Source organism: Mixophyes fleayi, chromosome 12 (assembly GCF_038048845.1).
Source record: "Mixophyes fleayi isolate aMixFle1 chromosome 12, aMixFle1.hap1, whole genome shotgun sequence".
NCBI classification, from domain to species: Eukaryota; Metazoa; Chordata; class Amphibia; order Anura; family Limnodynastidae; genus Mixophyes; species Mixophyes fleayi.
Genome location: NC_134413.1, coordinates 7429454 through 7446336, shown reverse-complemented (window position 1 = coordinate 7446336; position 16883 = coordinate 7429454). Strand labels below are relative to the sequence as shown.

At 41.6% G+C, this 16883-nt stretch overlaps 1 protein-coding gene across 1 annotated transcript; it reads left to right on the top strand.

Annotated features, from left to right (window-relative positions):
- Positions 1-4003: 4003 nt before the first annotated feature.
- LOC142109144 (uncharacterized) lies at positions 4004-16245 on the top strand. Its single transcript, XM_075193210.1, has 4 exons — positions 4004-4120; positions 10780-10807; positions 11725-12907; positions 13653-16245. Exons 3-4 carry the CDS (start codon positions 11861-11863, stop codon positions 13662-13664), a joined length of 1059 nt encoding a protein of 352 aa, XP_075049311.1. The 5' UTR covers positions 4004-4120; positions 10780-10807; positions 11725-11860; the 3' UTR covers positions 13665-16245.
- Positions 16246-16883: the final 638 nt, after the last annotated feature.

The following is a 16883-nucleotide window of genomic DNA, read 5'->3' as shown; positions in this document are numbered from 1 at the left end:
TTAAGTCCAGCTCTGCATCCTCGCTAACTCCATATCTTAGAAACTCTGATATCAGAGCACAACACAGTGCGATGTGTTGGCTGCAGTTCATGTGCACAGTGACTGTAACCAGGGCCGCCGAGAGGGGGGGGGAGCGGGTACTAATTACCCGGGCCCGGCATGTCAGGGGGCCCGGCCCGGGCCCTTGCGCTGCTGATTTTTTTTAATGTTTTAATTTTTTTTTAAAACGTTTTTTTTTCCTTTCCTTTTTTTTTTTTTTTTTTTTTGGGGGGGGGGGGCTCGGTCGTTGGTGGGGGGAGCAGGCTAGTTTAAAAAAAAAAAAAAAACATACTCACCTGATCGCGGAGCCGGCATCCCTCCTCTCTGCTGCTCTGTGCTCTATTCAGACTGTCTGAATGCTGGGTGTGATGTCATCATGTCATGCCCAGCATTCAGTCAGTCTGGAACAATGGAGCACAGAGCAGCAGAGAAGACCAAGAGAGGAGAAAAGGTAAGTGAAGGGAGGAAAACGAGGGGGGCACAGAGGGGTTAAAAAACGGGGGGGGGGGCAGCATGACAGAGGGGTTAAAAAATGAGGGGGAGCACAAAGGGGTTAAAAAACGGGGGGGCAGCATGACAGAGGGGTTAAAAAATGAGGGGGCACAAAGGGGTTAAAAAACGGGGGGGCAGCATGACAGAGGGGTTAAAAAATAAGGGGGGGCACAGAGGGGTTAAAAAACGGGGAAGCAGCATGTCAGAGGGGTTAAAAAATTAGGGGGAGCACAGAGGGGTTAAAAAACGGGAAAGCAGCATGTCAAAGGGGTTAAAAACGGGGAAGCAGCATGTCAGAGGGGTTAAAAAATGAGGGGGAGCACAGAGGGGTTAAAAAATGGGAAAGCAGCATGTCAGAGGGGTTAAAAAATGAGTGGGGGCACAGAGGGGTTAAAAAATGGGAAAGCAGCATGTCAAAGGGGTTAAAAATTGAGGGGGGAGCACAGAGGGGTTAAAAAACGGGAAAGCAGCATGTCAGAGGGGTTAAAAAATGAGAGGGGCACAGATGGGTTAAAAAATGGGAAAGCAGCATGTCAGAGGGGTTAAAAATTGAGGGGGGAGCACAGAGGGGTTAAAAAATGGGAAAGCAGCATGACAGAGGGGGTGAAAAAATGAGAGGGGCACAGATGGGTTAAAAAACGGGGCAGTATGGCACAGTGGGGTTAATAAACAGGGGTCAGCATGGCACAGTGGGGTTAAAAAATGGTGGGCAGCATGACACAGTGGGGTTACAAAGGGGGGGGGGAGGCATGGCACAGTGGGATTGAAAAAGGGGGGGAGCAGCATAGTATAGTCTGATGAAGGGGAGCCAGATGAAGGGGGCAAAAACAGCATGGAGGGCACAGTGTGATCATAAGGCATGGCGATGATGAAGGGGCACATTATTGTAATATTGGAGCTGGAGGAAGGCCTAATTATTAATCGTGGGTGCTATTGATTTAACGCTGGGGCTGGCTGTAATTTTCTAAATGTAGCCATTTTTTTTTCAAAATAGGTCCTTCAACATTTCTGGATCCGGACAAGCCACAACTAAAGAAAGCAGCAGCCACAGGTGGAGAAAGTGGAGAAGAACAGGTAGGAGAGAGCAGCACAGTGTGTGAAATGTTGTGATTCTAGTAGGGACAATACCAATTTTTGGTGAATGTTGTGTCCAATGTAAGGTGTAGGCCAAGACTGAACTGTTTGTGTACACACTGCATTGTTTGTATACTACCCTGTGGTGGTAGATGTCCTGAAAGTCAGGAGTGCTTAAACATATGTGACGCTCCGGCGAATTGAGAGCCTAGTGGTTTTTATGTTAGCCACGCCCCAATGGCACGTTTGCCACGCCCCCAAATGCATGACCGCACCTCCCAAAATTTTTGCACTGCCGTTTGGCTAGCCACGCCCCTGAATATATGACCATATACCTAATCTTTTTTGCGCCGCCGTAAGGCGGCGCAAAAAAATTTTGGGGCTTACTTCACTATGAGGGGGGCCCCATGAATTTGTTGTACCCGGGCCCTGAATTCTTCTTGGCAGCCCTGACTGTAACACCCTGGACAGGGGTGAAACTAGCGTGTTAGTAGAGGGGTCGGCCGCTGTGGGGCGGCTTGTGATGTACACTGAAGGCTACAGGCATTGGCTCACCTCATCCAGCTTTCTGGAGCTCCCTCTAGTGGCCAGTTCAGGTTGTAGCAGCTGTTGTTGTGATTGGTTAACCCTGTATGCTGCTCCTGTTTAGTATTATAAAAACCATTGACTGAGCGTAAAAAAATAATAGACTCTCATTGTTTAACATTAACTTCTTTGTCCTTTGTGAAATAATTTATAGCATTTATTAATAGTTTATGTCAATGCAGACACCTCCATGATACAGACCATTACAATAACACCAATGCATTTGTTCTGAAAAGGAACACCATGAAATATAATGCTGTGTCCAAATGTATTGTTTTAGGACCTCTTTCTAAAGATTCTAAATTTGTGAGGCCAAATTGGGCACAGATCTGGTTCTTTGTTTGTGCCGAACATTTTAGAGTCCTAATTCAAGTACAATACAGTATGGTATGGTGTAGCAAACAATCCTACTGCAGCACAGGGACAGCTGCTGAGTGCTACGTCACTTGTAAGTGTCCACGTGAGTGTTTTTTTGGACACAGCTTGAGAAGACCACCAGGGAAATACTGTGGAATATATATGCTGTACCACCTATTTAGCGCTATAGAATTTGCTGGCCCTATATAAATAAATGATGATGATGTAGTCCACACGGAACAGCAGCAGTAAACACAGATCGCAGGCTGCTGTAATCAAATTATAACAGCAACATTTTCTCTCGTTCTCCTCGTATATCATTTATGGCTGGAGGCACTGCAGCATGTAGATGGTATATACCAATTTTCCTTGGTCTGTTTCAGCAGGTTGCTATTAATGATTTTGAATTCTGCAAAAGTATCATGGACTACCATGGCAACCACTGTCACATGGCACATGATGGCATGAACAGTCCTTCTGAGCTCTGTCCTGTGTAATGTAAAGTCTCCCCCCTCTGCCTAAACATGACATATTGAGAGCTCTGAGCCTGTGTCTGTAACTGGCAGCCCTATTTTGTAGCCTCCAGAGAGATTTTGAAAAAGAGATAATGATTTGTAGAAGGACAGCTAAGTCACCTATATTACCAACTTGAAGTGTGTTTAGGTTAGGAGGGAGGTAGAAGCGGCGCATTGTGTAATTCAATTCCACCCGCCTACCATTTTAAAGTGGCGGATCCAGGGGGGAAACAGTACATACATCTGCCTGTTGGTAGAGAATCCTGCATGGCCGCTCTGATTATGAGTTAACACAGTCACACAATTGGAGCGGCCAGGTATCATCCTTTGCCTATATCTCAGTAGAATGGACTAAATAAATAACTAGAATCTGATTGGTTGACATAGGCAACAGCTCCTCTTTTCAAACCCCATTAAAACTCACATACATTTACCCCCTTCTCAGCCAGCTGTAGACCTTTCACAATCAAGGAATGCCACTAAAAATTTCACTATGTGTAAATGACAGCTCAGCTGTAATTATGCCACACTAATTTTTTGTTTCTTACTAAATTACAACAACATGAAAACGTACAACAGTGCCTGTATCCAATTATAAAACAATATATAACTGCTGGTTTGTTATTTGGCACATCTGTTTTCTGACACACGAGTCCTGATATCATTTCAAACCTAACCCCAACCTGCTGTTGTGCGAAAAGAAAGTGTTGCAGCAGTCTCAGATACATGTGTAACACTTTCCATTCTTTGGGTGGAGTGATTCTGGTGAGCACAGCCCACTTCCTCCTGAGCAGGAGGCGACTTGTGATGGTAGAACTGTGTTATTACTACTTGATACATTTACATTCCATGCGCTGATACATTGTTGCCATAACAATCCCTGGCCGCTCCCTCTCAGTATACAGGGCTCCACTAGGGGGGGTTGGGTGTGACAGACACATTCAGCCTTTGAACTTGGGCTGGGTCATTAGAACAGGCTTCCTCTTCCTGGGAGGATCTCCTCAGATTTCTCCGCTGAGACCCTACGTACAGACCCCAGCAGGCAGCTTGTCCTAGAGGTACTTATAATTATATGTATGATCTACACACAGGATTAGAGGGAGGGGGCAGCACTTCTAAATAACTCCAGTCTGGTTCCCACTGCAGGTAAAGTTTACACAGGGCTGGGAGCCGGCTAACCTTACATAACACACTTATATAATACTTTTATTTCAGTTTATTTACACATGTAAATCTCCTTTCGGTTTATTATTAATATAAAGCTGCCCACACGCGTTGTCTATTTCCTCATATTGCTTTTATATCATCAGATCTTACTAAAGATCGTTCCGAGATGTGATTGAAGTTAATTAGGTATTGGGTGCACCAAGTGTTCAGCATTTACCTGAATAACTAAAGTAGCTGCTATTTATAGTAAAATAATGTGTGTGTGTGTATGTATGTATATATATATATATATATATATATATATATATATATATATATATATTTTATTTTATTTTCATTTTGTGGGAGAGAGTGTCATGATTCAGATCACTATTCTGATTTTGATTTAAACTAATTATCATTTGTTGCACTTGTTATAGAGGGCCAGTGAGCCTAAATTACAACTTGCCTTTTTTAAAATAAATATTCAAGCAAAAGCTTAAGTTAAAAGATATGTTTCTGAGATTTTCCTACAAAACAAAATCATGGTAAGTAATGGCACTTATGGAAACTGCAGCCATCGACTTTTGAGCTGATAACGGAGTAATATTTTGTCTATCTAACGAATGTAAATGCAATGTCAAATATCTTGAGGTATGGGAACTTTTACATACATTTCTGTATATTAATGAATATTAAAAACTATATATAAGGAGATATGTATTGTAGGTTAACTGGCCCAATACAGCAGTTTATAAATAGTTTATTTCTTACAAGGAATTGTATCAATAATTTTAATGAGCATGTTGGGCAACTGGGATGTGCTGATTGCCATGTATGGAGTCAGGAAGGACCATCCCCCAAATAAGCTGGTGCTTCTGGTGGTTTTTGTTTTGCAGTCCTCCGGATCAGCACATCCAGAATTTAGAAATGGTTAAACGTAATGGACTTGTGTCTTTTGGCAAACTCTACAAATGTAAATATTACTGATGGAAGGCTTACCTGCTTGGGAACAGTTTAAACCAGTGATGGGCAGCCTGATAGAATTCAGGGGCCACGTGGACTGCTCTCTAACCTTCTAAAGGGCCACACATTACCGTTAGTCTCAGTAATAAGTTAAAATTAGGTTTAATCAAAGAAAGAGACACCTATCTGTAATAACGTATCGGCAGCATTCTGAATAAGTGTTACTCTATAACAAACAGATCTGACCATAAAGCAGGAAGGAGCTGGGGGCCGCAGGTGAAGGCTGCATGTGGCCCTAGGGCCAGTTGTTGCCCATCGCTGGTTTAGACCAGTGTCTCTTAAACCCAGTCCTCAGGAACCCTAACAGTGCAGGTTCTCCATATCTCCTTGCTGGAGCACAGGTGTAATCAATACTGACTGATACATTGTAACAGATCCACAGGTATAATCATTACTGACTGATACATTGTAACAGATCCACAGGTGTAATAATTAGTGACTGATACATTGTAACAGATCCACAATTGTAATAATTACTGACTGATACATTGTAACAGATCCACAGGTGCAATCATTAGTGACTGATACAATGTAACAAATCCACAGGTGTAATCATTACTGACTGATACAATGTAACAGATTCACAGGTGTAATCGTTACTGTCTGATACAATGTAACAGATCCACAGCTGTAATCATTAATGACTGATACATTGTAACAGATCCACAGGTGGAATCATTACTGACTGATACAATGTAACAGATCCACAGCTGTAATCATTACTGACTGATACAATGTAACAGATCCACAGGTGGTATAATTATTTACCTTGTCATCTGGAAAACCTACTCTGTTAGGGGGCACTGAGGACTTAATTTGAGAAACACTGTTCCTTCAGTCTGTTATCTGCTTATGGGGCTGAGCTAATTTATTAGACAGAAAATTAGCTTTTAAATGAACAAAAGGGATTATTTAATTAAAATGAGCAGTAACTTGATGCCAGAGCAGGCCTGGCCAAACTGGCTCTCCAGTTGTTTTCAAACTACAAGTCCCAGCATATCGTGCCAGCTATAGGCTGACTCTCAGCTGGCAAAGCATGTTGGGACTTGTAGTTTCACAACACCTGGATATCCACAAGTTGGCCCAGCCGGTGCCAGTATTTACATGCACATAACCTGTTACCTTTTATGTATTTCCCATCCTGTAAGTACGGTAACTGTAGGTGCACCAAGCTAGAGAACGCACTAGTAATCCCAGTTTATACAATTAAAAAAAATCAACGTCTCTTTACTTTGTTTTAAAACCTGAAATATTTGTTAGTAAATAGGTCAAGATACAATTTATAGGATAGCCGGGGAAATGAGTTCTGGATAAGTGGTAATATTGTCTGTGAGGTGGGTTAATGTGAGATAACTATAGCTCCATTTCTATATGCACTGACCTGTTACATCTAGTTCTGCATCTACAGGTCAGCCTGGGTGTAGTCTCTGTCTCAGGATAGTGTTAGCTCATGTGTAATATCAGATTTTTTTATTTTTTTTTATAAATGTAACTTATATCATCATCATCATCACCATTTATTTATATAGCACCACTGATTCTGCAGCGCTGTAAAGAGAACTCATTCACATCAGTCCCTGCCCCATTGGAGCTTACAGTCTAAATTCCCTAATATAGACAGACAGACAGATAGAGAGAGAGACTGAGACCAGGGTCAATTTTGATGGCAGCCAATTAACCTACCAGTATGTTTTTGGAGTGTGGGAGGAAACCGGAGGAAACCCACGCAAACACAGGGAGAACATACAAACTCCAAACAGATAAGGCCATGGTTGGGAATTGAACTCAGGACCCCAGTGCTGTGAGGCAGAAGTGCTAACCACCATATATATATATATATGTATATGTGTATTCAGTTAAGCAGGTCTCCATACTCTCTCCCTTCTCCTCAGCAATTTGCCATGTTAGGAAAGAGGTGCTTCTTTGTCATTCTAGGTCAGAATGACTGACCACTTGGCAGATGTGCCTTGCAGAAATGCACTGTGTAGATTCATACACTGGAGCAAGATGGTTATGTTACAGTAGCTTAAATGACTGCAATCTCAACTCTTATATGTGTTTTAGGTCCCAGTAAAATCTTTGGGAAGCTTAAACTCTGTCTGGAATGGAATGGGTAGCGGACACCTTAATTTGTAACAGAGCTGCAGTCAGGGTAACGCTGAACAGTGTATTTTATTGCAATGGTTCATTCCCAAAAAAATATTAATTTGGGAGGTTAATGGTCCTTTTAAGGTTTGTGGCTTCTTGGAGCAATCTTCTAGCTAAAGTATTGGATTCTCAAATTGGTGGAAAATATAAATTCTTGGTATTAGGTGATATTGAAGTATCAATTGGTGCAAACAAGGATCCTTTGCACGGGTATTTAGTGGTGCACAAAAATTTCAAACTGGTTTGAAATTCAGTCGAATGTCCCAAACATTTTCATGGTGCATTTAGACCCCAATTCAAACGGTGGGTTTGAAATTTGTGTCTTGCCTTTGTGGTTTGCGTTAAAATGAGTGTTTTGGTATTTTTTTGTAAATAAATAACAATTTTAAAATAATAGCATTTTAACTTTAAAAAAACAAAAACATTTATGGCCTCGAATATGCTCCACCCTGTCGAACCTGTACTTTTTTTAAAAAAATGTAAAAAAAATAATTTTGTAATGGTTCTGAAAATTCAAGAAATTCCGGCGGCTTTTAGAACTTATCGGTTGCGGCGGCTAAAGCATCTCTGCGGGTAAGTAAGTCAGCTGTCTGATTGGATCTCTAGGTTTCTATATAACAATATTTCCATTGTTAACTAAAGAAAATAATAAATGGACACCTCCTTCTTTATATGTAGCAGAATATAGGTGAGAGATTAGATAAGCTCGGAATGTAAACTTGTGGACTTTGTTCTCTGTAACATTTCTCATTATTTCCATATGGCTGCGGTGACCTCCAGGAACAGGTTGGATTCTGCAATTGATACTTTCTTTAGTGATAGCTGAGTACTTTAGGTTCTGATCTTCTTGAAACTGCAGCAGTCCCTGTCTCAAAGAGCTTGCAATCTATGTAGCGGAGGAAGCATAAGGAATAAGAAACAAAATACCTGGTCCAGAGAAATGGGTAGGATATTAATAACGATAATTTTAAAAAGTCTGCCGAAGAAATAAAGAACAAAATTCAGAGACAATAATGGTCACTGGGTGGTAGAAAATATTTTGGAGGAGAGGAGGAAGCCATCCATTCATTAGGAACTTGTGACCACTGAGCCATGAGGCAATTGATGCCTCGTGTCACAATAATATCATTAGCCCTATGATAGACTGAATTACTGCCTTCCCTGTGTTTAGTTGACATGTTAATAAGTGGATGAGAGATAATATAATATTGACACTCACAAAAAAACTTTAATTTTCAACTCTTTTAAACAATTGCCCATCTGTTCTATGTATCCCTCGAATCTCTCACATGTGACCAAAAAGAGTTCGTAAATACAATTACAAAGTTGCACCTGTTGATTCATACTTCTATTTAAACTAAACATACATAGATCACTTTGGACCTAAATAATCATCAGTCTGATACTAATGTTGCACTTGGACGATTATCGTGCTTAGTAAATAGCCATTTCCACGGCTCCAGAGTGTAGTTTGGATACGGAGATCTGCTGATGAGTTGTGAATAGAATCATGATGTCATGTCTAATTTAACCGGACAGCAGAGCCTGGATTACTAAGGGTTGGGCGCTTCCAAATTTAGTCTAGTTATATTTTGCCTCTAGAGTTACAAAGCATCCATAATAAAAATAGATTGAGGATTATTTGGATTGGCTTTCAAAACATGGTCCTATTTATTTTCTCTTTAACTGTATCCTGTCTTCCTCGCGGTCAAAGCGGTAAATTTATCAAGCTGCGGGTTTGAAAGGTGGAGATGTTGCCTATAGCAACCAATCAGATTATAGTTATTTGTTTATTTAGTACATTCTACAAAATGACGGATACAATCTGGTTGCTATAGGCAACATCTCCACTTTTTCTTAAAAGCAAGAATTTATTGTATTACTTGTCTGTTTCGCTTGTTATTTTTAAAACTTGGTGTATCTGATACCTAGAGACGGCCTTTTTGTGGTCCAAAGCAATATTCAGACTATATTTACTGAGACCTAATGAGGCGCGTGAATGTTAGTGTAGCACAGACAACGTCTGCCTCCAGTTTGGGTTGACGACTGATCCACTCTAAATGCTCCTTCCGTACGTGACATCCCTGCATTTGAATTCGGATCACATGAGTTAGTTTTATTTTTAAGATGGTCAAACTAGTTTTTTTTTATTAGTTGCATAGTTGACATTTTTACAGGGCTGCACCCCAAGGTTTACCGTAAATAAAACAAGGCAAGACTTGGCAGTCCCGGATTGTTCACAAAGCAGCGTAATAATAGTTATAGAGTTGCCGGGGAACACGTCACAGGGCTGGAGTGTACTTTGGTTAGTGAAGGCTTATCACTCACAGAAAGCACAATCTATGTGCTGCGGAGAGTTTCACTGTGTGAATTTAATGCTGCAGCGGGAGGTCTACAGCCGTTGACCTTAAAACATCGGTGTAATTATCATCATCGTCTTGATTATGTACCCAGTCACAGGAGGCAGGCTGTATAGCAGGCCTGGACAACCTCTGGCTTTCCAGATGTTGTGAAACTACAAGTCCCAGCATGACCTGCCAGGCGTCAGCTGGCTATTGGCTGGCAAAGCATACCAGGGATTGTATTTCTGGGCTCTGTCAGAATAGATCTTATATATGTTTCTTATATACTGTGTGTAGTATTTGTAGACTGTGTATACTTATAGACTATAAGAATTGATGTGGAAGGCGAGTTTGGAATCTCGTTTGTCAAAATCTAGCATCCTAGGCATCTTCTGCCAACCCCTAAAGACCTAATTATACCCTAAATGACTTTAATATTTGTTCCTCAGCAGCGTCTACACCATTTGTCATTTATAATGTGTGCAGAAAAAAATACTTTTAGTTTATTGACCGCGCACTATCTAGTTAACTCTCAACGAATTGCCCATAACCACAGTACGTTATTTTATTATTTAGGACGTGCGGGTCTTGCTCCAGTGTCGGGGTTTAGATTGGCGAGATCGGTTGATACTTTGTGCTATCGGCCAGCCTTCCGCCATTGTCCTGTATCTTCTCTCTGCATTCTGCTCAACCTGGATTTGATACCAGAAAATCTTGTTTGTTATATGAACCAAGGACTTTTTAAAGTGCACTCGTCTGCAGAATTTGGAGGCAGTCATTTTGTGCTTAGGCTGCCTTTTTGTTAGTGACTAGGAACCGGTACCTCAGTGATGTCATTGGTTCCTGGTAAATATTATATAATATAATATGCTATTGGCTGCACCCACAAAAAATGGCTGCCTCCACAGGGCAGAATGTTTTTTTTTTTGTTTTTTTTGCTCCCTCTTGAGGTTTTAAAAGTGAAAATATTGAAGCAGTGTTTTTAATTTTCATATACATTGACATTTTTTTTTTTTAGTTTCTTTTGTTTAATAACCATTTTATTTGTCTTTTAGAACAATGTCTGGAGCAGATGAATTCTCGGTAAGTTCTAAAATGTCACGTGTGCGATTTGTGCTGTTAGACACTGAGGAAAGCTCTCTGAACTGGACCTGTCAGCTACTGACAGTGAGGCAGCCATTTTGTGGGAGGAGCCAGTGGTCAGCTGATGCATTTTCTAGGAACCAATGGCGTCACTGAGATGTTGCCTGACTTATTCTTGTCAGTTGTTGGCTCCTAATGACTAGCCAGGCTGCATTCTCAGGAACATTAGTCCTGCCAAGAAAATGGCCGCCTCCACGGCCTGTTTTAAAATGCTAAATTGCTTTTAAAGATTACCCTGTCTTTTTCCACACTGCGCTAGAATTCCTCTCCTCATGAACTTGTATTGCAGTGCTCCTGCAGTGATTGTAGGAGGGGCTCATTGTCTGTGTATATTGTATTACCTCCTCTGTGTAGCAATCCAACACGGTTATCTCAGGAAAGACATTCCTCCCTCATTACCTTTTGCAGCAGAGCTCCTCAAAGTGACTGTATAGGAGTCACACATGATCCTTCCTAGTTTGACATCGCCCTCCTCGTTACCTTGAGTGACAGTGCCCTTTGCAGCTACTATAGGAGATGATTGTTAATTATGTCTGTGTATTCAGTTCTACTCCTTGTTAGCTTGTGTAGCAGCACTCCTCACAGTGACTGTATGGGTAGAGATGGGTATATGACTTCACTATGTTCACTATGTTGTTCTTTATGGCACAAACGTTAGTTTTCCAGGTTTGTCCTAGTTATGCCGGCATATATCATTGTGTCAATGATATAGTCAATAAAGTTATATACAATAGGCCGTGGAGGCTATCGATTAAGCTGGGGCCACAAAAGTTCTGAAAGGCTTTATGTGGCCCTTGTATTATCTGATAAACTGATCTGAACATAGAATGACATTTCTTTCTTCCTCCCCCTTTAAGCTGGAAGATGCTTTACCAGATAAATCATCTAGCAAAACACAGACTGTAAGCAACCAAAGAGACGGTCAGCAGCCAGGAGGCTGGCCCGGATCAAACCCCTGGAGCTCTGGGCCTAGCGCCCCGGCTGCCACACCTTATGGTCAAGGTCAAGGCGGGCAATATTCTGGGGGTGGGCCATATTCTGGGGCCGGACCTCAACCAACTGCCCCAACACAGCCATATCCATCTGGACCCCAGCCAGGAGCACCAAATGCCCCGTATTCTTCAGGACCCACCGGGCCGTATCCAGGAGCAGCACCTGGGCAACAGCCTTCTGCACCAAATGCCCCATATTCTTCTGGACCCACCGGACCTTACCCAGGAGCACCTGCTGGACAGCAACCACCTGCACCAAATGCCCCATATTCTTCTGGACCCACCGGACCTTACCCAGGAGCACCTGCTGGACAGCAACCACCTGCACCAAATGCCCCATATTCTTCTGGACCCACTGGACCGTACCCAGGAGCACCTGCTGGACAGCAACAACCTGCCCCATATTCTTCTGGACCCACTGGACCTTATCCAGGCGTACCAGCTGGGCAGCAGCCGACTGCACCAAATGCCCCATACTCTTCAGGCCCCTACCCAGGAGCTCCTGCTGGGCAGAACCCAACAGCACCAAATCCCCAGTATCCTTCAGGACCTACTGGTCCTTATTCAGGAGGTCCTTCTGGACCACAGCCAGGAGCTCCAACTGGGCCCTATCCTACAGCACCCGGGGGGAAGTATCCTGCTGGGCCCTATTCTTCAGGTCCTTCCGGAATGCCAGGATCATATCCTAACCCTTCTGGATCTTCTGGTCAACAATACCCAAATCCTTCAGGACAAGGTCCTTCATCTGGTGGTTCTTATCCTGGTCAGTCGGGTCCTACAGGACCTTCACAGGGTGGGCCTTGGGGCTCTAGTCCATGGAGCTCCCAGGGTGGGCAATACCCCACTCCCCCAAATATGCCATACCCAGCCACTTGCCCGTTCCCAAATCCTGGTGCTGCGTCGTCCATACCATGGGGTAATGTACCCGCTGGCCAGTGGGGACCATCAGCTTCATTTCCTGGAGGTCCTGGATCATACCCAAATCCAGGATCCTATCCTTGAAGCTGCCCGTTTCCAGAGATCTCTTCCAGACCCAGCCACCTACCTTGTGAGTACTCTCTCTCCTTTTTCCTGATTAATAGTATTTTCTGTCACTGTTTACACTGTAAAATGTAAAAAGAGAGGCAGCTTTGATATAGTCTGAAATATATATATATTTAGTATACTGGGACTTTTAGTTCCCAAAGAGCAGAAGAGGCACAAATTACCTAAGCCTGCAGTACAAAAATTTAACGGGAGCTATAGGGTCAAATAGAGAAGGTAGAAATGATAGCTGTCAGGTAAATTGGGTGTGGTCCAGTAGCATAAAGGTCTTGTCATGGTTGGTTTTTGAGGCGAAGCTGGGAGTTATGTGGGGACTGTTTTGCTGCACAAAAGGATATCCGAGAAGGTAAATGATGATCCGGAGAGATATATAGATATAATATATTTCCCTAAAAATACTTAAAAGACGAGGCTCCGTTCTTTGAAACAATGGATCTCATCATAGGATTTAAGGGAACAGAGAGAGATTTTGGGGGTATTTTATATCCATGTTCTGCTATTAGTGAGTGTACACATACACTGGGGGTGGGGTCAGGCAAATGCCCATTTGTTAGGACTGCCCAAATGCCCACACAGCATGGCAAAGGAGGTAATTATTGCCATATCGGCCTTTGCCACTGAATGGTGCATCGGACCAAGGCGGAAAAACGGATGCCAGGCAAAGCTTAGTTTTTATTTTTCATATTAAATTGATATTTAAGTTTTTAGAGACTATGTGCATTGTAATAGTTTCTGTTTTACTTTTCCAGATCTCCCTGTAATGGAAAAAACAACAACTTTTTCTACAAGAATTGTCCAGACCATCTAATGACTTAAGAAAATGATAATGAGATTATAAAGAGAAATATGTTTAATCAACGGTGGATTTGAAAGTCGCCTAAATCATAAATGATAAGATTGTCCGTAGACAATTTAGGCCTGTTTTCTATAAAGGAACGAAGCCCCAAAATTTATATATTTGAAATAAAAAAAATATATATATATATTTTTTTTTTTTTGCCCTCTTGCTAATGCTGTGTCTGAGCTATACTTTACGTAAACCTCTACAGAATGTAATAGATAAAATAATGTATGCTGTTCTGATATTGCACAATATAGGTAGAGTATTTCTTTCTGATCTTGTTTCTCCTGCATTTTTTTGAAATATGCAATCACTGAGCTTTAAACATTACTGCACGTTGCCAAAAAGTTTAAACGACTGTCCTAGAAGCTGATGTGTAACCGATCCTTCGTCATTAATGGTCCCTCCTTTGGGGAACCGAAGCAGCCAATTAACAGGGAGGTGAGTGGGGTAATTATTAAATATGTAAGCTCAGGAACTGAATTTGGAGTGTTTTTTTGTTTGCTTGTCCTGTATCCAATAACCAGCGTGATCTGACACCTCCCAGGGCCTAGCGTGCCTTTTTGTGTTTTTGGTTTGTGACCTCACTTAAGCTGCACGTTCTCCTGTTTGCGGATGGATCATAAAGAGATCAATTAGGTTCCGATAGAGCAGATCTCAGCACTGCGGCTTCTGTTGTCCGTGTCAACAAAATATTGCTCGGGATCAATATCCAGTTCTGGTTGAGCTCCGGTCTGACGATGGCTGCACATAGGACGCTGGGCGATAAGCACATCCGATCTGGATGTGCCCAAAAATGTCACAATTGACCATCCAAATTGCAGCCTAACCATCTGATCTGAATTCCTAGAAAGTTAAATATACTAATGTTGCCCAAATATGCAAATCTACTGTAAAACCATAGCATTTAATTAGACAGAATTTGCTGGCATACACTGGTCACGCTGCCTGGCCTTCGGGCATCCAGATCTGGGTCATAGGCGCACAGCGTCTATGGGCACGCTAACTTGCCCTAGTCTGAATAAAGCTCGTTGCTTTTTACTTGCTATGGGTTTTAGTGCACATTTGCGCCTTTTCAGCAATGTCCTTAAATAAGTCTCAGTGGCTGCAATTTTATGAATATTTCCAATTATCTGTTACTTCCGGGGACAAATATTACAGCTGTCACCCGACTCTAGTGGGCTCCGTATCTGAGGGGTAACAGTGTTTACATCCAAATTCATTCAGAAATAGGAACCATCTGTAACAGGAATTTCATTTGTCAGTGTTACTAAACATTACAGATGTAATTAACGCAGTTTCTTTTTGTGGAGCTTTAATTAAGTCATTACGTGGATTGAACGAACCTAGTGTGCTTTTAGTGAGATGCTATAGATAACTGGTGCATAGGAAAAATTTGGTGTTGCCTAGAACCTATTATATTATACGACGTGTATATAGTTGAAGTTCATAAAATAAAAGCAAACATCCAGTTGGTTACTGTGGGCAACAATACATTTTTCCCTTGCACCAGTTTTCATTATTCTTGACGGGAGCTGGTTTTCAAGTTGACATCTGACTTTTCGCTGTAGAGAACTTAGCTCCCGCTGTGTATTTCAGTATGTCCATACTGTACAGGTTTAGAAGACACAGAGGCTGACCCGTTCTAACGCTTTGGACTGGTCTTAAAGACTTAAAAGTAAATGTATCAAGCTGAGAGTTTCCGGTGGGTTTGAAAAGTGGAGGTGTTGCCTATAGCAACCAATCAGATTCTAACTGTCATATTGTATAATGTACTAAATAAATGATAACTAGAATCTGGTTGCTATAGGCAACATATCCACTTTTCAAACCCAACAGAAACTTTCAGCTTGATACATTTATTCCTTAATGTTTTTTTTTTTTTTTCTTAAGACTGATATCTTCACTTTCTACATATCCTGTGCTGCTTATCTTACTTATCCTACGAGCTAGATGGACTTTGGGAGAAATTCTTGAGTATGAGACAATCTGTGTATATTAATAAGTTACGGATGGTGGGATTGCCGTAATGTTCCAATCAACGCTTTAACGCAAGTTGAGTATATTAATAACCTAGGAGTGTGAACAGATGTGGGAAGATTATATTTTTTTTGGGGGGGGGGAGGACATGGCCTGAGAACCAGAGGCCAATGATTGTGAGTTTTAATCTCTGACTGAGGATACAGAAATGCAGACTGTCATGTTAGACATACAGGGATAAAACTATTTATAAAGTTAAATGTCCAGTTAGATCTTCAGTTAGTTAATGTGCCATAGTGATGTTGCCGTTTCCTAGTGAATTAAAAGGCTGCAATCTCATGAATATTGACTCCACCCACAAAATGGCTGCCTCCAATGTTGGCAGGTGACACGTTTAATTTAAGTTTGCCAAATAAATATTTTGTTCCCATAGAGGGTACTCAAAGTAATTTTTTTTATTTTCTACACATGCCCCCTGCCCCCCACCCCCTCTTTCACATAGTGGTCCCAATGTAGATTTGATCCCCATGTAGCAACTCCAAAAGGGCTTAAAACAAAGCCCTGCTTGAACTCAGGTGATTGTCCCACTTCTATGCCATTGGACGTCCCTTGTCTTGAACCAAATTTCCCCTCGCCCACCAAAGAGGTAAGTTGTAGGTAGGTGCCACATATATTGCACATAAATATTTATGGTGTGTGCGACAGAGGTTTACACGTTGCATTATTGCTGAATTAGATATACTAACTTAATTGGGTGATTATTGCTTTGAAATGTTACTATATTCGAGAAACTTTTTTTTTTTTTTTTTTAAATCGGCTTGTATAAATTATGCACTGTATTTTATAACAGTAATTCAATAAAGTTTGCTTATGTAATTGAGTTGTAATTGGTGCATTTTCCTATATATGTGAAGTGAAGCAGAAAGTATGTAATGATTTCTACCCAGTTTATCTGCTCTAGAGATGAATTTGAGTTTGTTATATTTTTTTCCCTCGCTGGAGCAAAAATATATCTCTTGCTATTGAATACTTGCCCACAGGACCAATTGTCCCGGGAGAGTCCTGGGTATTTTGCACCCAAAAGAGGCGTGGCATTGCCCCAAACTAGTTTGAATTAGGGTGTGGCTTAATGTGTCCTGATTGTCCAATGCAGAATTTT

What these genes read in the sequence shown, in the direction of transcription:
- LOC142109144 (XM_075193210.1), top strand. Translation starts at nt 11,861, where the DNA reads ATGGTCAAGGTCAAGGCGGGCAATATTCTGGGGGTGGGCCATATTCTG.